Source organism: Cavia porcellus, unplaced genomic scaffold (assembly GCF_034190915.1).
Source record: "Cavia porcellus strain 051 isolate PalLab524CR breed Dunkin Hartley unplaced genomic scaffold, mCavPor4.1 scaffold_16, whole genome shotgun sequence".
Lineage (NCBI taxonomy): Eukaryota > Metazoa > Chordata > Mammalia > Rodentia > Caviidae > Cavia > Cavia porcellus.
In genome coordinates, this window is record NW_026947499.1 from 22,621,654 (window position 1) to 22,646,046 (window position 24,393).

The window sequence follows — 24,393 nt, forward strand, 5'->3', positions numbered from 1 at the left end:
CTCAATTCCTGGTACCAAAGAAAGAAAGACAGACAGAAAGACAGACAGACAGACAGACAGACAGACAGACAGACAGAAAGAAAGACAAAAAGAAAACTTAATAAGAGTCTATTTATCTTAGCATCAGGACATATCTTTGGAGAATGTCAAGAGCTTACTGTAAAATGATACCAACTTAAGAGAAACCAGAAAACTCTCCCCAGTGGCAGTTATAAAATCAGTGGTTAGGGAACAGTACCATAAATATCAAAATCCCACATTTCACAGCTCATCTGAATAAATATGTAAACCATAGCTGATGTAGAACGGAACACCACCTGAAACAAAAGCATAATTTCATTAAAAAGCAAGGATGCAGAAGTTCAGTTCTGCAAGGTAAAGAAATTCTGAAGATCTATTTCACAACAGCATAAATAAACTTAACACACTAAACTATAAACTTAAAAACAGTTCAAGGGTACACTGAACTATAAACTTAAAAAATAAACTTAAAAACAATTCAAGGGTACATTTTTTAGGAGGTTGAGACAGGTAAATTGTGAGTTTGAGGTAATCCTGGGCTACACAGTGAGACGGTCTCCAAAAAAACACAAATCAAAACAAAAAACATCTGATGGAAAATTTTATGACAGGTATTTTCTACCATCAATTATTTTTTAGTGTACCAATAAAAATTAATTTTTTAAAAGAGTAATCAGGACTGGGGATTTAGCTCCGCAGCTCAAGCACTTGCCTAGTAAGTGTGAGGCCATGAGTTTGATCCCTAATACCAATAAAATAAAAATGCAATCATAGAAAAAATCTTTTAATTGTGATGCAGGACTTCTAATAGCAAACTTCATTTATGCATTCATTTTTTACACTGAGATAGTTACTGGGTTCTTACTCTGATCCACATGAAACAGGCAGTAAGATATAGTTCCTGCCCTCTTGGAGTCTATAGTACAGGATAAGAACATGAAAAATATTACAATATACAAATGTTCCATAAAGATGCACACAAGAAATGCAGCACAGGTATGGATATGTCAGCACACATGTAATTTCAGCACTTGGCAGGATTGCCAAAAGAACAAGGCCAGTCAGGGCTACACAGTGAGTTCAAGGCCAGCCTGAACTACATAGTAAGACACTATCTCATAAAACCAAAAAGACAAAAAAAAAGAAAAAAAAGAAAGTGAGTAGCACAGCCAGGTATAGTAGTGACACATGCCAGTTAACCAAGCATTCTGGGAAGCTAAGGGAGGAAGGTTACAAGTTCAGGCCCAGCCTCAGTAACTTAATAAAAATTTTTTATTTATTTTTAATTTTTAATTTTTTTTATATTTGTCTTTTTGACACAGGGCTTCACCATGCACTTCAGGCTGGCCTTGAATGCACTTTGTAGCCCAGGATAGCCTCAATCTCCCAGCAATCTTTTGGCCTCAGTGCTGGGATTACAGGCATGCACCACCACACCAGGGTTTAAAAAAATTTTTTTATAAATGCTGGAGAGGTAGCTTAAAATGAAGGCCCTGGGCTCAAACCCCTAGTACCACACACACACAGCAAGCAGCAGAGCGAGCAGTGAGGGCAGAGAATTTACCTGGTAAAGTCACAGAAACCTCATTATAGAAGCAAATTTTTTTTTTTTTTGTACCAGGGATCAAACTTACGACCTGGCCCTTGCCAGGCAGGTGCTTACACCACTGAGCTAAATCCCCAGCCCTGGAAGCAAATTTTGAACAAAACATGCCAGATACTGAGTTGCTGGTCTAACAAATTATAATTCACATACTATCTCCTGTATACCCAGACTGCTTACAGAAAAGCACAAGATACTCTGGCTCTAAATGCTTTACCAGTCCTTTATCCAGCCCTTCTATTCTCTGCAAGAAGGCTTTGGAGTTTGGCAGGAAAGTAGAATGTAAATCTCTCACAATTTCTAATTAGGTAATTAGAAACCTCCTACTTAAAGACAGAAGCTTCTTAAAGACCATTCACTCCAGGGGCTTTCTATAATCCCTGGAACATAACAAGTACTCAATTAATCCTAATACACAGAAACACAAAGACTGAGAGGAAATATACTTTTCAAAATACACTTCACTCATCTCTGAGTACTGGCATAGTAATTTTGCCTTTTTAAAAAAACTTTTAATTATGGGCATATTCCAAGTAATGTCAGCCTATACTTACATTTTTAAGAGACACTTTTTATGCAAAATTATTTTACAGGTAGAAGCAGATCAAGGTTGGCCTTTGTGGGGAAAAATGACTGCAAAGCAGCACAAGAGAACTTCATAGGGCGATATCCACAGTCTACACTTGATTGCAACAGTGTATATATATTTATCAAAACTCATTAGACTATACAAATATAACAGCTTTTATTGTATGAACGTGTTTTATGTACAAAGTTGATTAATCACATTGATTTAAAAGATATTTCCTTGGTCTGGGGATGTAGCTCAGTGTTAGACCACTTGCCTAGTATGCATGAGGTTAGAATTCCAACACCACAAAAAACACAATAATAAAAAGTACTTTTCTAGTTCTTGTTAATATAATTCATACCTACACAGTATGTGTGTCTATATATACATAAATACATTAAATGATATCTTTAATTATGTCTACCTATCTTAGTCCATTTTCCTTTTTTTGAACTCACGACTGCCTGCTTCCTTGCAAGGCACGTGCTTATGCCGCTGAGCTAAATCCCCAGCCCCTCTTAGTCCATTTTCTGTTGCTCTAACTAAATACCTAAAACTAAGTAATTATGAAGAAAAAAAGCCTCACATTTCTGGAGGCTAAGAAATCAAGGACAAGGCCAAGGTCACATCTGGTGAGGACTCCTTAAGAGTGAGGATTCTCTACATACCACCAAAGTAGCACAGAACAACACATGTCAAGAGGGGCACATCCAAGACAGCCACACTGGCTTTTGAGACAAACCCATTCTCAAGGTAAATCATTCATCTCTTCATGAGGACACAGCCTTTATGACACAACTGCCTCTTAAAGAACCCACCTCAGATATTCACAATGGAGATTAAATTTCAACATAAGTTTTGGAGGAGATAGTAAAGCCATAGGACTAGGTTTTACAATTATTTAAAGGTACCTCTCACTTTCAAAACTGAAAAAAATCAGCAATTAATACACTGATATTCCAATTATACGCCAATGGTTCCAATTGGTTGGCTGGTTGGCTGGCTAGTTAATTGGTTGGCTGACTGGTTGGCTTTAGATAGCTTTTCTATAGTGGGGATCAAACCTTCGTGATCCCCTGTACCACTGAGCACTGTACCACTGTACCACTGAGCAACATCCCCAATGCTAGACAACATTCTTTAAAATAAAAAATTCACATAATAAAAAAAAATTCACCATTTTAACCAGGTACAGTGGAGCATGCCTGTAATCCCAGGACTTGGGAATCTGAGGCAGAAGAATCACCACAAATTTGAGGACAATGTGGGCTACATAGTGAGTTCAAGGCTACTCTGAACTAATATATAGAAAGACCCTGTTTCAAAAAAAAAAAATTACCATTTAAAAATTTATAATTGGGGGCTGGGGATATAGCTCAGCGGCATAAGCACTTGCAAGCAGGTGGTTGTGAGTTCAATCCCCGGTACTGATAAAAAATAAAAATCTATAATTCACTCAGATACAGTGACATACACCTGTAACCCAATCACTCAGGAGGCAAAGGCAGAAAGATGTCAAGTTCAAGACCAGCTGGAACAACTTAATGAGACACTGTCTCAAAATAAAGAACAAAAAGGGTTGGGGATGTAGCTTAGCAGTATAGTCCTTGAAAAGTCCTAGGTTGAATTCTCAGTATCACTAAAAACAACTCTAAATTCAGTAGATTTTAGTATATTCACAATGTTATGCAGCCATCACTATTATCTAACTCTAGAGCATTTCCATCACTCCAAAAGAAACTTGGTAGCAGGCTGAATATAGCTCAACGTAGGTTTGGGAGATGGAAAGGAACAAAAAGAAAAGGGGAAAAAGATGGAAAACAGTGTAGAAAGAAAAACATGGAAACAAAGCTTTTGTAACTCGGCAGGGAAATGAGCTAAAGGGAGGGAAATGGGGGCGGGGAGAATTAAGATATGTACAGGTACAAGTTCCCTGTGATGAATGTGAACAATACATATGATAACTATGTACTAGCAAAAGAATAAAGATGTTTAAAAGTACAGTAAAACTTTTAATAATAATCTCATCTATTCATGAATGGAATTAACATGCAAAAAACAACAGTAGAAGGTTTACCTAGTATGCAGGAAGAGAAAGGAAGGACTGCACACCCAGCCCAGTTTGCCCCCCCCCTTTTTTTTTTTCCTTTTTATTGGTACCAGGGATCGAACTCACGACTGCCTGCTTACAAGGCAGGCGCTTATGCCGCTGAGCTAAATCCCCAGCCCAGTTTGCCCACTTTTAAGTATGCTGTTATGCCTTTCTTGCGCTCATGTGTTTTTTAAATGAATCAAATACTTTATCTAAATATTTTTCAAAGACACAGTGAAGGGGGCTGGGGGTTTAGCTCAGCGGCATAAGCACCTGCCTTGCAAGCAGGCGGTCGTGAGTTCGATACCCAGTACCGATAAAAATGAAAAAGACAAAAAAAAAAAAAAAAAAGACACAGTGAAAGCTGGAGTTAATTCTGGCTTGATTGTGTTCTACATTTTAATACTTGGAGATACATATCTAGCTGTATCTATAGTACCATATATTTAATGCTGCCATTCTTTAATGTAGAAATTAGGGTATTTTAAATTAACTATTGTAATTAATTAATTATTGTGGTACAAGGTATTAAATTTAGGGCCTTTACACTGAGCTACATCCCCGATCACTCCCTTTGAGATGGGGTCTCAATAAATCACTAAGTTGCCAAGGTTACGCTTAAATTCATGCTCCTCCTGCCTGAGCCTCCCAGAGTGCTAGGATTACAGAACTATGCTCCCATATCCAACTTAGGGTGCTTTTTTATTACACAAAATTTCACAGAATACACAGGAAACACCCATAGTCACCACCTAGATCTTACACTTAACATGACATTTGGTTTATCATTTATCTGTCCATCTATTCATCCCCTTAGGCATCAGTTTATCTTTTTTTTTCTATATAAAAAAAGATACAGCCAGGCATGCTGGCTCACACCTGTAATCTCAGCACTCGGGAGGCTGAGGCAGGAGGATCGTTGCGAATTCGAGACTAACCTAGGCTACAAAGTGAGCTCAAGGCCAGCCTGAACTACATAGCGAGACCCTGTCTCAAAAAGACAAAAAAAAGATGACTGAAACATCAATATTCTCTTTTATCTTTTTTTCCCCTGCAGTGATAAAGACTGAATGTAGAGCCTCTAAGATGTTAGGCAAGCACTCTGCCACATCCCCAGTCCTGTTTGTCTATTCTTATCAAGCCTCCAATATGCCAACATCTCTCCATCGTTACAGCTCTCATCTTGGTCCACATTACCATCTTTTACAGGCTTCCCAACTCGCTTTTTTGCTTCTACTCTTGTCCCTACAAAAAAATGTATCAAAACCACAGGGTTTACAGCACGTACTACTGGATACCTATCACATCCACTCTTTCTGTCATCCTAAGTAGAAGCTGATTCTATTTTAGGAAGCAAGAGAACCACCAGAATAAATTTCCTTGGGCTGGGGATTTAGCTCAGTGGTATAAGTGTTTGCCTGGCAAGCACAAGGTCGTGAGTTTGATCCCCAGTACCAAAAAAAAAAAAAAAAAAAAAATTTCTGGACTTAGCAGCTATATGTTACCAAATTCTGGCCAGTATGTATTAATAAAAACACTTAAACCATAATCTTCAGGTGAAAAAAAAAATTTCTGGACTTAGCAGCTATATGTTACCAAATTCTGGCCAGTAATTTATTAATGAAAACACTTAAACCATAATCTTCAGGTGAAAAAAAAAGAAAACACCATGTCCTGAAAGGGAGGGAGCTTGATTGGAGGTATACCTTGCTTATCTCCCTTCTTTCCCCCTGTCCTTTACCTTGCTATGGTTATAGCAGCTCAAGGTGGATCACAGAAGCCCTATCCATGCTCTGATGATGACAGAACAGTAATAGAAAGAGTTCTCAATCACGAAAGCTTACGACACTCATTGTGTACTATGGACTTCTTTTAATCAAGAGAAAAAAGTTGACCTGTAAGTATGATAGCCACTTTTTTGGGGGAAGTTTTATTCAACAAAATCTAACTGAACGGTGATTTGGGAATTTTTTTGGAAGTACTGGGGATAGATTCCACGGCTTCATGGGTGCCAGGCAAATACTCTACCACTCAGCCACATCACCAACCCTTTAAACAATAACCTTTTAAACACAAAATGCAGCCTGTAATCCCAGCACTCAGGAACCTGACTTCAAAGCCAGCCTGAACTATGTACTGAGACTGTGTCTCAAAAAAAAAAAAACAAAAAAACAAAAACAGTGGTTGGGGCCGGGTATGTAGCTCACCAGCACAGCACCTGCCTGTCAGGTTTGAGGTCATGAGGAAATAGAATTCAAGTATTATTCTCCCACTTAAAATTCTCAAATTGATTTTTTTGGGTTTTTTTTAAGTTTATTGGTACAATTTAGATATACATACTAATCACATTCATCGTAGGGAATCTGTGTCTTTTTGAGATTTTTTTGATTTATTTGTTTGTTTTGGTTTTTTGAGCCAAAGTCTCACTTTATAGTTCAGAATAGCCGCAAACTCATAGCAATTGTTCTATCTCACCCTTCCCCAGCTCTCTGTCTTTAAATAACTCCTAAGTGAACTGGCTAGAACCTGTGTACTGGAACCCACTCATGCCTTTCCAACATTCCTAGTCACTCCCACTCCCTCCCATGATCCAGGTAATTTCTTTCAAGTCTTCACCACAATCTATGATTACCATATTTACTGAGTAAGTGACTAGTAAAATCTGTCCCCTAACTGGGTAAACTCCTTACTAGCAGGACTGGTCATTCTGTTGATCAGGGATCCTCAGTGCCTGACCCCAGTGGCTGGCACATGGTAGGTGCTCTGACATTATTTGTTTAATGGATAAATGAATGAGGTTGAAGAGATAAGCATATGTCAAATTATCATGATCTTTTGTAAGGTATTGTTTAAGACTTTTTTTGACTTTTTAGAATACTAAGATCACAATAAAATATCAATCTATGCCCCTAAAATTGCAAAAACTTTAAAAATCTAATGGTAGGTATTGGAAAAAATGAAAAACAACAGATTTCACACACTTCTAGAACATAAACTAATCCCAGCCAGTCTTGGTACAGGCCTTTAAACCCAGTACTCTAGGAAGCTAAGACAGGAGGGTCACAAGTTCCAGCCCAGCCTAGGCAACTGGGCAATTTTTTTTTTTTTTTTTTGCAACTGGGCAACTTAATGAGACTTTTTCTCAAAATACATACAAACTTGCATTCATACGTATACACATGCATACATGCATACACACATACAGAGGCTGTGGATATAGTTCAGTGAAGAGGCCCTGGGTTCAATCCCTAGTAGTGAACAAATAAATAAGTGCTTCAAACAATCTGAAAAATAATTTGGCATTATCTCACAGAGAAGAATTTAAGAAGTGTACACTACCATGCATGCAAAAACACTCCTAATCACAAAGTATTGGATACATGATGGAGATAGTGGTGCACACCTGTAATCTCACACTCAGAGGATCACCGTGAGTTCGAGGGCAACCCGTGTTACACAGTCAGTTCAAGAACAGCCTAAACAACATGGCAAAACCTTATCTCAAAAAAATAAAAATGAACAAAAAATAAAATACTAAGTACAAAAAACTGTACACATTTTTATTTCATTTTAATGAAGTTCAAAACTAAGTGAAACAAATAATATTTTTTCATTGTTTTGTTCTGCTTCAATTTCAAGATTTGGTAAATCAAACAAACACAAAATTATAAATCTTACCCTAGTGTCTTCACTGATATAACCACACATGACCTTCTCATTCTTGACCCACAGCTCACCAGCCTGTGCCCTGAAAGAATACACACACATACACAAGTTACTAATAATCTTCATATTAATCCTACTTTATGTGATTCATATGACTCATATATTCATACCTAAATGACCTGACTGGCTGCAGATTTCTAGTGGAAGTTTCATGAATACATCTAACTAAGAATTCTCACCATATACTGCGTATGTGCAATAGGAGTTCAAAATTAGGTATCCCAAAGATAATATATAAGGCTAAGAAAGAGAGGACTTCAAGGAATTCACAACTCTGAAATAATATGCAAAATTATCTGGGCAACGAATCTGATAAATCTAAAGATCCATGTCACATAAAAATTTAAGCAGTGGTGAACAATTTTGCTAATCATAGTTTTGATACAATGAGTTTCACAAGAGACAAAAATTTATCTTAATACCAAGATTTGAACATAAACAGAAGGCATGAAGGCACAGGGTTCATATTCAACAGACGTCAGTCTGTCAAACAATTTTAATGACCACTTGGTACTCTGAAACCCTTTTGAGGGTGTGAAGTATAAAGTATAGTACATAGAACATGGTTCTTGGAGCTCAACAGTCTGAGAAGAAACTAGTTCAGGCAAAATTCCAGCTGTGAGTATCACTAGTTGAATGGCCATGGGGAAATAATGCGGAAGGATGGGTGTCTTTACTTTTTAAAAGGAGAAAATGATATTACTGTACAGGGATTCTCTAAGAATTAAACTGTATAATGTGAGAAAACTGTTCAGGATATCACTAGGATAGAAGATGTACATTAAGAGTACTAGTGGCTCGCTCTTTCTTTTTCTTTCTTTCTTCCTGTCTTTCTTTCAAGGAAGGTTTTCACTATGCAGTTTAGGCTGGTCTTGAATTCAGTATGAGTCCAGGCTGGCATCAAACTCACAATGCTCCTCTTGCCTCAGCTTCTCAAGTTCTGGGACTACAGGTGTGCACCACTACACCCAGATAGTGGCTATTTCTATTCTGTAAGAACTACAACAATAGCAGGTATTAACACAAAATGCTGTCTTGGAGAGAAAGTAGTAGCTATTGAGGATCTTGTAATCCCTTTTTAACCAGTCACTCTAGTGCTTCTCTTCTAATAATCTCACTCTCCTCAATGTAGTCACTCTCCAGCCTAAACAATCATTCTTTATGAAAAATAAGAGGGGCTGTGAGTATAGCTCAGTGTCACACTGCTTGACTGGTACTGAGTTTGATTCCTGGTACAAAACAAAATAAAGAAAGGAAAAGAGAGAAAGAAAATAAAGAAAAAAACTATGGCTGGGCACAGTGGCACATGCCTGTAATTCCAGCACTCAGGAGGCTGACGCAGGAGGACTGCTGCGAGTTCAAAGCCAGCCTGGGTTACAAAGTGAGTTGAAGACTAGTCTGACCTGCGTAGTGAGATCCCGTCTCAAAAAGACCAAAAAAAAACAAAAAACAAAAAACATAAAACATGCCTTGACATGTGCCTACCCCTGACATTTCAATAAAACCCAGTTTGGCTCTGTGAAAAACAAAGAAAAAACAAATATAACTGGAGCTTAGGGATGTAATTCACTGGTACAGCACATTTTTAGTATAAGAAAGGCCTTGGGTACGATCCCTCATGGCTGGGGTGTAAAAAAAAAAACCAAGAAAACTAAATGGTGAGTCACAGTTAAGGCTACCTGGGAAAGTCTGGATACTCCATCAACCTCTATGGCTTCCATCATGTCTGCAAAATAAATGAGACTGTACCAAACCCATGGTTCTCAACTGTTTTTCAGGGTTCCAATCTCCATTTTCACTGAGAGATGCCTCTTGATATTTCTGTATGCAATTACATTGTGAATGGACAAGAATTGCTAGTGTGACCAGAAAACAGACTGTTCATTTAACATTATACATTAAGCAACCCTGATCCAAAAATCCAAACACTGATAGTGTCGTTATTGCTGCTCTGGTGCTAGGGATTAAAACTCAGGAACTCACACATGCTAAGCATATGCTCTATCACTGAGCTATACTCCCAATACTTCCACATTTTTTGAACACCAACATGACATAACAAGTGGAAAATTGCATACTAGACCTCTTGTGATGGGCTTCAGTCAAAAGACAGACATACTACATATATATATATATATATATATATATAGTTAATTTCAGGCTATATGTATAAAGTACATATGATACGTAAGTGGATTTCAGGTGTATACTTGGATCCTATCTCCAAGATATCTCATTATATATATCCAACTATTCTAAGGCTTTAAAAAAATTTGAGGGGCTGGGGATTTAGCTCAGCAGCGTAAGCGCCTGTAGTCATGAGTTCGATCCCTGGTACCGATAAAAAAGGAAAAAGACAAAAAAAAAAAAATTTGAAATCTGAAATACTTCTAATCTCTAGCTTCTTTTGCTTTGTTTTTTGTTTTCTGAGACAGGGCCATGCTATGTGCTTTAGGTTTGCCTTGAACTCACAATGATCCTCATGTCTCAGCTGCTGGGATTACAAGCTTGAATAATCACATCCAGCTCCCCAGCATTCCCCCCGCCCCAGCATTTTAGTTTAAGGATATTCAACCTTTAAAATCAGGGTTTCAATGTTCCCGTTTACCATGAATACTAGCAGCAGGAAGCACTCCAAATATAAGCTACTTAATGCATTAATGCACTAACTCACCAACTCCTAGAATGCATATGCAAAGTAGTGCTCCTAAACTTCTTGTTAGCGTTCAAATTCTTCTACATCTCAATTCTGGCTTGTTTGTTTATCTGTTTGAAACAGAGTCTGGCCTTAAACTTTCAGCAATCCTCCTGCCAGTCTCTGAAATGCTGGGATTATAGGTGTGTACCACCATGCCTAGCTACACCTCAGTTTTTAAACTTCAGGAGATGCGTTTTCTTTTAAGATGGGTTGACCCATTCCTTTTCTAGAACTCTTCATAATCTCAAAATTTAAAAGGGCTAGGGATAGAGCTCAGTGGTAGAACACTTACCTAGCATGCACAAAGCCCTGGGTTCAATATCCTAAAAAGGATGCAGGAAGGTTTTTTCACTTTTCACTGAGATACTGGGGCTAAAGAACAGGAGATTGAACTCACAACCTTTATACTGAGTTAAATCCCCAGGATTTTTAAATTTTACTTGTTTATGTGTCTATGTATGTGTCTGTGCCTGTCTGTGACAGACTCTAAGTTGCACAGGCTAGGCTCAAACTTGCATTCCTCTTACCTCAATCTCCCAGAGGGCTAGAATTGTATGTGTGTGTAATCATGCCCAGCTAGAAATAAATTCAATAGATTAAGAGCAGAGGAAGCTAGACATTGTGGCACATGCCTGTAATTACAGCACTCTGAGAGGTCAAGGCAGGAGCAAGACTCTGTCTCAAAATAAAAACAACTGAGAATGTGTTTACTGAAAATGCCTTGTGTTTGCCAGGCTTGATGGTGCAGTCCTGTAAACCCAGCACTCGGGAGGCTACGGTTAGGAGGATCAGCACGAGTTCAAGGCCAGCCTTGGCTACACAAGCAAGTTCATGGCCAACCTGCACTACATAGTGAGAAACTGTCTCAAAAAAAACAGTTCAAGCCGGGGATTTAGCTCAGAGGCATAAGTGCCTGCCTGGCAGGCCCAAGGTCGTGAGTTCAATCCCCAGTACCAAAACAAAAAAAGTTCACTGAAAGTTTTCTTATACTTGTAAACTATAGGAGTTTACACTTCTTGTATCACAGAATACTAAGTGACTGTAACAACTTCTTTCATTAGTCTAAAAACTACTATCATACATTTTGATTTTTCTTTGTGCTACAACAATCTATAGTGTTTTTGGTTTTGGTGTGGTTTGTTTTTGTTTTTGTTTTTGAGACAAAGTCTTGCTATATAATTCAGACTGGCCTTGAACTCATTATATAGCCCAGGTTGGCATCACAGCAATCTTGGATCAACAATACAATGTTTTGGGCTGGGGATATAGCTCAGCGACACAGCACCTGGCTGGCAAGTGCGAGGTCTTGAGTTCAATCTCCGGAATGCCCCCCTAAATATATATATATATATATATATATTATATTTATATGTATTTTTTTAAGTTCTTATGTATTTTATTATATGGGTACCCATGCCTCAAATGTCTTACGGAGCCCAGTCCCTGCACTAGATCCTACTTCTATTTACTAGTTGGTAAATCCAAAGATATACATTACTTACCTAATACCAGCAAATTCCACCTTCTGGGTGATATAGGCACACGTACTGACCTAAGGGAGGAGATGCGTAGATTCAAAGTTACAAACAAGGTCTCTTGGTTTTCCAGTCTCTTCTAACAACCAATATTCAATCAGCACAGGAGTAACAGCCTTGCCCCATTGCTGGAGCTGGTATAATATAAGTTTATTCATTTAACTGTAGCACAGCTTATTTCTGACATTTTTTTTCTCTTGAGAGAGGGTCTTGTTGTGTTGTCCAGGCTGGTCACTAAGTCCTGGCTCAAGTAATCTTTCTGCTCCTAGCCTTCCAGGCAGCTGGGACTATAGCAATGTACCATCATACCAACTTTTCTTTCTTTTATTTGCAGTGCTAAAGATTGAACCTAGAAGCCTCAAGTATGCTAAGCAAACACTTCACCACTGAGCAGCACTATACCCTAAGCAAATAGTTTTTTCCAAAAATATGTACTATGTGGAAATTATACCTATAATTTGTTTTATAATATGTAAAACTCCAATAAGTTTTCAGTACCACCTCACATTTCTAATAAACTAAGTGGAAAATATTCATTAAAAAAAGTTTTGAAATTGTACCCGGGCGTGGTGGCTCACACCTGTAATCCCAGCACTCAGGAGGCTGAGGCAGGAGGATCATGGCAAGTTCGATCCCATTCCTGGGCTACAAAGTGAGTTCAAGGCCAGCCTGAACTGCATAGAGACCCTATCTCAAAAAAAAAAGTTTTGAAATTTTTATTTTTTTCTCTTTAAAATAAAATAGATTTGAGGGGCTGAGGATTTAGCTCAGTGGCATAAGCACCTGCCTTGCAAGCAGGCGATCATGAGTTCGATCCCTGGTACCAATAAAAATGAAAAAGGCTAAAAAAAATAAAATAAAATAAAATAGATTTGACAAGAAAAAAATAGATACATACATAAATCAGGTTAGGGTTCTAGCTCAGTGATAGAGCACTTGCCTGACTATAAAAGGACCTGGATATGATCCCCAGTACCGAAAAAACAAAAAGAAGGAAGGAAGAATAACAGAAAGAAAGTACAGCAAAAAGCAGTCTCACCCAGAAGTTACAAGCTCTGGGTTCTAGCCCAGTGTCACATGCCTGTTAGCCAGCTATCTAGCCTTAGGCAATTCCTTAACTTCTCTATCTGTTCTCATATCTATAAATTAGAGACAAAAACACTACCCCATGATGAGGAGCTATGAGGAACCAATGATATCAAATGACAATCTGAAAGCTATTTCCATTCAATTATACAACAATAGTATAATTTCCCATTCGAACCTAAAATGTAGAAAAATATCTATAACAATAAACAAAAACAAAACTCGATAATAATTGGGAGGTCTGGGGCTGGGGATTTAGCTCAGCGGCATAAGCGCCTGCCTTGCAAGCAGGCAGTCATGAGTTCGATCCCTAGTACCGATAAAAAGGAAAAAGATAAAAAAAAAAAAAATGATAATAATTGGGAGGTCCAGGTAATGTAGCTCAGCAGGAGAGCACCTGCCTGGCAAGTGTGATGTCCTGAGTTCGATTCTCAGTACCAAAATAATAATAATAGTAATAATAATAAAGAACAATTAGAAAAAGGATAGAGGAGGAAACAATAAGATATTTATAATAATAGTCTACAGGGTGAGGTAGAAAGGGGATGGGGACGTAAAAAGAATTAAGATGTCTCAAGTACGTGTAACAACTACCCAGAATGAATGTATTAATTATCTACTACAAACATGTACTAATAAAGAAAAAAGAAAAAAAAAAAATAAAAACATATTCAGTGAAAGTGAACCAGACAAAAAAAATTTTTTAAACTTGTGTACAGATGCTGGGTTCAGAAATGATTTTATACTCTTCACCTTACTCTATCCTATAAACTTCTTGATGATAAAGATTCATATAATGGAAAAAGTAACAAAGGTTGTATTTTTTTTTAATTACATCTTACCAAACTTTTCTTTAATCGCCACATATCCCCACGGCCAATATATTGATCCTTAAAAGTTAGTTCCACTAGATCAAGGGTCACATCCTAAAAGAGAATATCAATATTATTGTATCCTACTCTATAGCCATAAGATATTGCCCACCCAACACAGAAAAAATATAAACTCCCTTCAAAACAACTACTGGAATCACCAGGTATGACAGTGCATGCCAATAATCCCAGCACTCTGGGAGGCTAAGGCAAGACAATCACAAATTCAAGCCTCACCTGGACAATTTAGAGACCAAAATAAAAAAGCTTTTTAAAAAAGCTCTGAGGATGTAGTTCAGTTTATTTACTTAGGGAAAAAAAATCCACTAGATTACTAGAAGACCATTCTATTCCAAAATCTTTTTTTTTTTTAAGTATCACAATCTTAAACAGAATTTTATCCTCCCACAGGTAGCTTGAAAACTCAGCATGGTGGCCTGCAATCCTAGCACTCAGCAGCCTGAGGCAAAAAGATTGAGAGTTTGAGGCCAGCCTGAACTACCGACCAAATGCAAGGCCATTTGGACTATATAGCAAACAACATTTCAAAACAAAATAAAAACAACCAAGGCTTGCTAGTAAGGGTGATAAATCTACAGACAATCCCACAACAGTTGTATCAAATTCAACACAAAAATCAGAGTACTGGGGCTGGGGATTTAGCTCAGCGGCATAAGCTGCCTGCCTTGCAAGCAGGCAGTCGTGAGTTCGATCCCCGGTACCGATAAAAACGAAAAAGACAAAAAAATCAGAGTACTGCCAGGTGTGATGCTATACTCCTGTAAACTTGGCATTTAGGAGGGTGAGGCAGAAGGATCATCATAAGTGTAAGGCCAGTTTGAACTACATAGCAAGAGTCTATCTCAAAAAACAGAGTACTAGTATTGTGTTTCTGTGATTTAGCCTTTTTTTTTCAGGGAAGGTGGGGCTCTGTTGTCAAACTGATCATAAAACTCTCAGGCTTAGCTGGCCACAGTGGTCCACACCTGTAAACTCAGCATTCTGGGGCTGACATAGGAGGATCATGGTGAGTTCAAGGCCAACCTCAGCTATATGGTGAGTTCAAGGCCAGTATACACTGCAAAATGACAGAGCCTATTTCAAAAAACAAATAAACAAAAAGCCTAGGCTCAAGCCATTTTCCTGCCTCAATCTCAGCTGGAACTACAGTACAATATACCACTGTGCCCTCATGTTGGTTTTGATCATGACAAATGAATTGAGCAGTGTATTTTATTACCCAAGACAAGGTCAATAATACCTTCTAGATAATAATTTTCACCTTTATAGTACACTTAATAAAGAAAAAAAAGAACACATAAAGAAATTTTAGTATTTTATTTGAAAAGTATACATACAGTTTCATATTCAGAATCGTATTAGGAAAAGTTAATAACAAAGGAAGGGGAATTAACATACCACCTATAACGTAAATGACCTGTATAAGGTCATCTTTTTAATAGCTTAACACTATGCTTAAGTAACTCATTATTTCGACTTATCCTTATGGAAGGGTGCTAATAATTCCAAATAAGTATTCAAATCCAGAAAAAAGACATACCTTAGGGTCCACAACATTCACATAAACATCTTGGTAAGGTCTTAGCCGGAACACTTGAGTCACAGTCTGATCCACACTGATAGTTTCTGAAACAGAGAAAAAACATGAATCAGGAGCTCCATTTGCGGACTGCAGAGGGAGAGAACCAGGCCTCACGAGGTGATACCCCACCTGGAAACCAGCGCCATATGTGGGCCACTGCCTGAGTGGGAACAGCCAGACGCAAGTCTCTCTCCGCCAGTCAGCACCATTCACAGACTGCAGAGGAAGAGAACCAGGCCTCAAAAGGAGATGATTGGGGCTGGGGATTTAGCTCAGCGGCATAAGCACCTGCCTTGCAAGCAGGCAGTCAGGAGTTCGATCCCTGGTACCGACTTAAAAAAAAAACAGATGATCCCCGCTTGGAAACCATCACTTTCATTGTTTTGTTGGCTTGAGTTTTATTTTTCTTTTGTTTTGTTTGATTATGTTAAATCTTATGCCATGAGCAGCTATTTAAAAGACAGAAAGAAAAACATATATAGCAAGACACATTATGGTAGCCACTTTGGATTTACTACTGGCTTGTTTTGAAGTCCTTTACTACATTCATTATTCTGCTTTTATTGTTTCTATTCTATTCTGTTCTGTTTGATTTTTACTATGTCCAAAGGTATCTGCAGCTATTTTGAAGACAACAAAAGGCATTATGGTAACTACTGTTGGTTTCATAAGGTTTTGAAGTACTGTATCACTTAAATTGGTTTATTTTGATTTTTTTTTTTTTTTGGTCTTTTTATCAGTACCGGGGATCAAACTCAGGACTGCCTGCTTGCAAGGCAGGCGCTTATACCACTGAGCTAAATCCCCAGCCCCTTTGATTGTTCTTATTATGCTTCATTTTCCTTGGTTTTTTCTTTTTTTTTTTATCAGTACCGGGGATCAAACTCACGACTGCCTGCTTGCAAGGCAGGCGTTTATGCCGCTGAGCTAAATCCCCAGCCCCGGTTTTATCTTATTTAAAATAAAGTTTAAAAAAATAAAAATAAAAAATGTGAGTCAGGGGCTGGGGATTTAGCTCAGTGGCATAAGCACCCGCTTGGCAAGCCTCAGGCTGTGAGTTCAATCCCCGGAACCAAAAGAAAAAAAATGTGAATCAGATAATTCATTTTTAAAAAGCAACTAAGCTGATCTGACATGCAGATGCATATGTGTAATCCCGACAGTCAGGGTAAGCTGAGGCAAAAGAATCACAAGTTTGAGCCTAACATGGACAACTTAGTGATTTAGTAAGCTCTTATCTCAAAATAAAAAATAAAGAGGGCTGGGGATGTATTTCAGTGTGAAGGCCTATGTCCAACCTATAGTACTGCAAGAAAAGAAAAACAAGAAAAAAAAAGTAAGTGAATACATTCTAATCTATAAAAATGCAGATATTAAATAAGCAAAACAATTGATCATTTGCCCCAGGAAATGTTCTTTTTCTTCCGAGAGCTTAAAATGCAAACAGTTCTCTGCTTTTCCTCACAATTGCCCACCCTGTTTTCTCCAGCATATTCTTTTTTCTTGCTTTCTCCACTTTTACTCAGCCAGTTTCTCTCTTACTCTTTACTGCTTTTTTTTTGTTTGTTTGTTAGTTTTTGGTTTTTTTTTTTTTTTTTTTTTTTGTCTTTTTCCTTTTTACCGGTACCAGGGATCAAACTCACGACTGCCTGCTTGCAGGGCAGGCGCTTATGCCGCTGAGCTAAATCCCCAGCCCCCTGACTCTTTACTGTTAAAGTTTGCCACTGTAAAAGAAAAAAAGAAGAGCAGAGCAAATCAGAGTGAAAAATAAAGAAAGAAAAAGAGGACAAGGAGGGAGGAAAAGAGGGACTGGAATGTAGAGATTATGTGTCTGAGTTCAATCCCCAGCACCCAAAAAAACGATGAGGAAAGGACACAAAAAAATTTCAAATACTTGTAAAAATTGAGAAGACATTGTTTGTGTTTGGAACAAGATATATCAGGTAGTTAGTCTAGTAAATGAGAAACATAAGCAAGGGCAGAAGTTGGGGTATGGCTACGGAAGACACACTTAGGATTTGGGTTTTACATGTTTTCCCATTAACTTGAAATATTGAGTGGCTGAATACGAATAGTTAACATCAAAATCCTTTAGAACAATAGAATTTTTTTCTCTACAGTACTATTTAGGGCTGAGAATTTAGTTCAGTAGTGCAGCCCCTGCCTGACAAGTACAAGGCCCTGAGTTCAATTCCTGGTACCAAAATAAAGAAAGCAAGCAAGCACTATCTAAGGAATTATCTTATTTACTATCAAATAATACATTGGTGGGGCTGGGGATTTAGCTCAGCGGCATAAGCATCTGCCTTGCAAGCAGGCAGTTGTGAGTTCGATCCCCGGTACCGATAAAAATGAAAAAGAAAAAAAAATACATTGGTTCCTTGGACAGCATGGCACAGTCATTAGAGGAAAAGAAAGAGAATTTGGATCCAGAATAAAGAGCTGGGTACAGTAGCATGTACCTATAGTCCCAACTACTCAGGAGGCTAAAGTAGGAAGATCACTTGAACCCAAGGGTATGAGGCCAACCTGGACACACAAACAGACCTCATCTCAAAAAACGAGACCAGAAAGCACCTGCCTGGTAAGCACAAAATCCTAACTTTTGATTCTTAGTACCAAAAAGAAAAAAAAAAAAGAGAGAGAGAGAAAGAGAGACCAGAATGAGTAAGCAGAATCACCACGTTGGGCTCTACTGAGCATACAGTTTCAAGGAAACTAATTTTACTCACTAGAAAGCTGTTAGGAAGGTAAAGTGTTACAAAAAGTCCCTAGTACAAGCCACAAGCAGCAGTAATCTCAATTACTCAGGAGGCTGAAGGATTCACAGTTCCAGACCAGTCTAAACAATTTAGCAAGATCCTATCTCAAAAGAAGGGGAGAAAGATATGAGTCTTTTTCTTTTTCTTTTTTTTTTTTTTTTGTTGGAATCAAACCCAGGACCTTATGCTTGCCAAGCAGGCACTTATGCCTGCTGAGCTAAATCTCCAGCTGGGATGTGAGTCTTGAGACAGAATCTTTGTCTTAGTCACTTTCTCACTGCTGGGACAAAATACCCAGCACCTACAACATGAAGGAGAAAAGGTTTATTTTAGCTCACATTTACAGTCCATGGTCGGCCAGCTCCAAAGAAGAAATAGCAGGACAGAGGATGTAGCAGAGGAGAAGCTGCTCACCTCATGCAGCCAGGAAACAGAGAGGGAAAAAAGGGGAGTTGGGAAGGGAGATACATCCTTCACACTCCCAGCGACTGGCCTCTTCCAATCAGACACCGTCTCCTAACAGGTAGAGAGCTATAATGCTCCCATCATCCAGTCATCTTCCAAAAGCCCCACCTATGAGTACATGATGCTCTTGGGAGACATCTAAATATAAACCATAACAGTCTTGCTGTATAGTCCAAATAGGCCTAGCACTCACAATCCTCCTGCTTCAGCCTTCAAAGTGCTGAGATTATAGGTGTACACTACCACATCCAGGTTTAAAAAAATTTTTAAAGGCTAGAGATGTAGTTCAGTGGTACAGCATTTGCCCTTGGCTCAATCCTAAAACTAAAAAGAGTTCCTGGAATAGTGTTTATACCAGTGGTAGACAATCATCATCAATATATCCTTCTTTTATGTCCCTATCTCATTCATAGTAGGCACTTAATTTTTTTTTTCCACTACTAGGGACTGAACCCAGAGCCTCTGCACTAAGCTACATCATCCTCACTCTTTCCATTTTGAGATGGGCTCTCACTAAATTTCCCAGGCTGGGCTCAAACTTGGAATTCTTTGTACCTTAACATCCCAAAGTGCTTTGATTGTAAGCGTGCTCCACCATACCTGTCTTGGGCACCAAATATTTTATGAAAAGCACATAATACTTAAAAAAATGCTTTTTCATAGTCAGATTAACTTTTCTCCTGATGCTAAATGTAGTTTCTTCAATGCCCTAAAGACACTGACAAATGAGATTCTTTGGTAATTTTGATGTCTGACATTTTGTTTAAAAAAAAAAAACACAACTTCATAAGAAAGTACTAATTAAAAAAAAAGCAAAGAAAGTACTAATTTGAAATGAAAGTGTAAGAGCCCGAACAGAGCTCAGTGGCAAAAGTGCCTGCCTTATTCTAAGCAGCAAAGACAAAGCAGGAGGCATCACAATCCCTGACTTGAAGTTATACTACAAAGCAACAGTAGTAAAATCAACATGGTATTGGAATCAAAACAGAGCCGAAGATCAGTGGAATAGATTAGAAGATACAACCACAACTACGAACACACTCAACCACCTTATTTTTGATAAAGGAGCCAAGCAGGTTCACTGGAAGAACGACAGTCTCTTTAATAAATGGTGCTGGAAAAACTGGCTCTCCATTTGCCGAAAACTAAAGCTAGACCCATGTCTATCACCATGTACTAAATTAAAATCTAAATGGGTCAAAGATCTGAATATTAAAACAGAAACACTAAATCTATTGGAAGACAAAATAGGTAGAAACCTTGGAGACATAGGAGTAGGTAAAGAATTCATGAACAGGACTCAAACCGCACGGGAAATACTTCCCAGAATCAATAACTGGGACCACTTCTTATTAAAAAGTTTCTGCATGTCAAAAGAAATCTCCAGCATAGTGAAAAGAAAACCCACAAACTGGGAAAAGATTTTAGTGAACTCTCTCTCAGACAAGGGCCTCTTGTCTAAAACATATAAAGAATTAAAGAAACTCAGACCTCCGAAATTCAAAGATCCAATCCAAAAATGGGCATCTGAGATGAATATGCAACTCTCAGATGAAGAAATGCAAATGGCAAATAAATACATGAAAAAATGCTCATCATCATTGGTCATTAGAGAAATGCAAATTAAAACCACACTGAGATACCATCTCACTCCTGAAAGAATGGCCAGGATCAAGAAAACCGACAACAAATGCTGGAGAGGCTGTGGGGAAAAAGGAACTCTCCTGCACTGCTGGTGGGAGTGTAGACTGGTACAGCCTTTGTGGAGATCTGTCTGGAGATTTCTCAAAAAGTTGGGACTGGAAATCCCATTTATTCCAGCTATTCCACTTCTAGGCATATTCCCAGAAGAACTGAAAGCATCATACCACAGTGATATATGTGCACCTATGTTTATAGCAGCACAATTTGTAATCGCCAGATCTTGGAAACAACCCAAGTGCCCATCAACTGAGGAATGGATAAAAAAGTTGTGGTATTTCTATACAATGGAGTATTATTCAGCTATAAAGAAGGATCACATTGAGATATTTATCAATAAATGGGCGCAGCTTGAGACCATACTCATTAGTGAAATAAATCAATCTCGCATGTGTGAATACCGAATAGTTTCCCTAATGTAAATAATGATTCAAATATATAAAAATATGCGGTAATCATGATTCCCCATTAGGTGGCCTTGAAGCCTTATAAAGTTTTCACTCATTAATTAGAAAGGCTTTATTCTGGGCTTCTTGATATGAAAATATTTGAAGCTAAAGTATATGAAGTTTTACCCAAATATTTCAAGGAAAAAGACACTATGGTAACTACTATTAAGTCAGGTTATAAGGTGGTGAAGTACTAGGTTGTTGAAACAGTCATGCTGTGACCTTTATTGTTATATTGTTATGTCCTGTTTTATCTCAATCTCCCCCTTATTGTTTCAAAAAAAAGTATTTAGTCATTTCTTATGTTTGTCTTAATTAAAGAAAAAATTCAAAAAAATTAGGACATATAAATAGTAACTCTTTTCGATTTCCTATTAACTTGTTTTGAAGTCCTGTAGTACTCCCACGATCTTGTTTTGACTGATTAGACTCTGTTCCATTCTATATGATAGTATCAAGTTTGAAGACATAGGCAACTACTTTGAAGACAATAAGATTCACTAAGATACCCATTCTGGTTTGACTATTGTCTTCTTTGGAAGTCCTGTAATGTTTACAATGCCTAAGTTTTATTGGTCTTGTTCTCTACTGTTTTGTCCAACTTTATAATATCTAATAAGATAGACAATTCTTTTTAAGGAAACAAGGGACAACGTTGATAACCATTGTTGATAAACTTGTACTCTGTTCTACACCATGTGCTATGTCTATCCTTGGTATTGACTGACAGCTTTGTTTTGCCATATTTGACTGTATTCTTCCCCCCCCGCCAAAGAAAGTAATAAGCACTAAGGAGTAATAAAATCCAAGATGTGTAAATTTTGTTGTAAAAAAGAGAGGGAAAAAAAAAAAAAAAGAAAAAGAGCTCTAACGTATATAACAGCAAGTGTGTTTGGGGGTGTTAAATAGCTGACTTTATCAATGTTTTTGGAACATTGAACACAGCTGTTTGCAGTCTCCCTGTTTGAATGTCCACCTTGTGTTCTTTGATACTGTGATTTGAGGAACTATTTTCAAGAAGATAGTGTGTAATCTACTAGCAGGTAATTTCTTACTGTTATGTTTTTTTGTTTTGTTTTGCTTTGTTTTGTTTTGTTTTGTAGTTCTGTATTGCGTATACTCTTACGCCGCTTTGGTTTGTTTTGTGTTTTTCTCTTTTTCCTCTTAAATAAAAAAAAAAAAAAAAAGTGCCTGCCTTGCAAGTACAAGGTTGTGAGTTCAATTCCTCATACTTAAAAAAAAGAAAAAATAGGGGGTTGGGGATTTAGCTCAGCAGCATAAGCGCCTGCCTTGCAAGCAGGCAGTCGTGAGTTCAATCCCTGGTACTGATAAAAAGGAAAAAAAGACAAAAAAATAAATAAATAAAGTATAACGAGAACTAATAAATCTGTCTCCAAATCCTGGGTGTCGTTTCAGTGTTTCTGCTTGCCACTGCAAAAGTACTTTCCCTCACATCTAAATATCAGAAAGTTTTTATAGTTTCTGAAACAGTAAATACAAAAATCCCAGATAAGAGAGATATAATCCATACCTTTCTGTAAATCTTCTTTAAGTGACTTGACTTGTAAAAGCAGAGGGCTGGAATACAAAGCAACAAAGATGTGGGAGACTATAAACAGTAATTCCTCAGCTTACCCCACCATGTGCCCCCACCAAAAGGTACAGGGGTCACTTTGGACACACTGCAGCATAGCAATGGGAGAATGTTCCCCTAGAAACAAAGGAATTGTACTTGCAGAAGAAATGGATAAATGCAATGGAACTTTTCAGAGTTATCATTTTAGCTTTAAAAAAACACTGCGTTGCAGTAGCACACATCTGTAATCCCAACTTAAGGAAGCCGAGACAGGAAGATTGGGAGTTTGAGGCCAGCCTCAGCTACATAGCAATTTCAAAGTCAGCCTGGATTATATAGCAAAAAACTGCCACAAAAGAGCAAACAGGAAGGCAGAAAAAGAGAGAGGGTAGACAACCATTTAAAAAGTGCATAAGCATTTTTAAAGCAAAACATTTTCTTGCCCTTTAAACCCCTTAGACAAAATATCCTTTGAAAACAGCAAGGTATTCAGTTCCCTTGATCTTAAGAAGATGCTCACCTGTATTCATCGTTGGGATGAGCAATTTCCACAATGTCTCCAAGCTTGATGTGAGGAAACACTTTGGGGTTCACAACTAGCTCATCATCTAAAAGACAATTCAGTGATCTCAAGTAGAAAACACTCTACAGTATACATATGCAAGGCTCTGCATATGCAAGGCCCAGGTTCAATCTCCAGTCCCCCAACCCCTCAGGAAAACATTAAAAATATCAAGTAAGAAAACACATTTGGGCTGGGAATTTAGCTCAGCGGCATAAGCGCTTGCCTTGCAAGCGAGTGGTCGACCCCCAGTACCGATTAAAAAAAAAAAAGAAGAAAGAAAGAAAACACATTTATGTGTGTAACAGCTACACTGTGTGACTTCTCAGGTTGATATTACTATCCTATGTCACAGATGTGATTCCTTTTTTAAAAACGTATTTTTGCTGTATTACTAAATTTCATTTTGAGCTTTTTTTGCATTTTTTTTTCCTTTTTTGTACCAGAGATCAAATTCATGACCTTGTGCTTGCCAGGCAGGTGCTTGAGCTAAACCCTGGGCCCTATTTTTAAATTTTTTTTTCAATGTTGCAAACTGAACTCATCAGAGTGCTCTACCATAGAGCTATCCCCTCAGCCCCTATAGTACCATTTATAATTTCAGAATGACTAAAGTATTTGCATAGGAAATCTAGATACTGAGCCAGTGAGTAGCTGAATCAGACAAGGCTCAACAACCTTTGTCCAACCTTTGTCTATTCTGCTGTGCCCATGAAAAAGCAACCCAGGGGCAAGGATATAACTCAGCGGCACATGGCCTGCCTGGCAAGAGCAAGGCCCTAAGTTTGATCACAGGTACCAAAAAAAAAAAAAAAAGAAAAAGAAAGAAAGAAAAAAAAAGAAAAAGCAGGGCTGGGGATTTAGCTCAGTGGCTTAAGCGCTTACCTGGCAAGTGCTAGGTCATGAGTTTGATCCCCGGCACAAAAAAAAAAAAAAAAGAAAAAGAAAAAAGAAAGAAAGAAAGAAAAAGCAACCCATGGTTTCCGGGAATGAGGTCTCTCGGAAAGGCCTTTTTGCCCTCAAATATCATTGATCTGGCATATACCAGGATCAAACAGCCTGGGTCCCACA

At 38.0% G+C, this 24,393-nt stretch overlaps 1 protein-coding gene across 14 annotated transcripts in view; it reads right to left on the reverse strand.

Moving 5' to 3' along the window:
• Positions 1-24,393, reverse strand: part of Depdc5 (DEP domain containing 5, GATOR1 subcomplex subunit) — a 120,299-nt gene that overhangs the window by 92,113 nt on the left and 3,793 nt on the right. For all 14 annotated transcript variants that reach the window (XM_063225897.1, XM_063225895.1, XM_063225893.1 and 11 more), the window contains exons 3-9: positions 23,281-23,368; positions 22,716-22,762; positions 15,766-15,851; positions 14,175-14,258; positions 12,214-12,263; positions 7,966-8,035; positions 239-317 (exon numbers count right to left, since the gene is read on the reverse strand). In XM_063225897.1, coding sequence (XP_063081967.1) covers positions 239-317; positions 7,966-8,035; positions 12,214-12,263; positions 14,175-14,258; positions 15,766-15,851; positions 22,716-22,762; positions 23,281-23,368 — 504 coding nt within the window. The remainder of the gene's footprint in view (positions 1-238; positions 318-7,965; positions 8,036-12,213; positions 12,264-14,174; positions 14,259-15,765; positions 15,852-22,715; positions 22,763-23,280; positions 23,369-24,393) is intronic.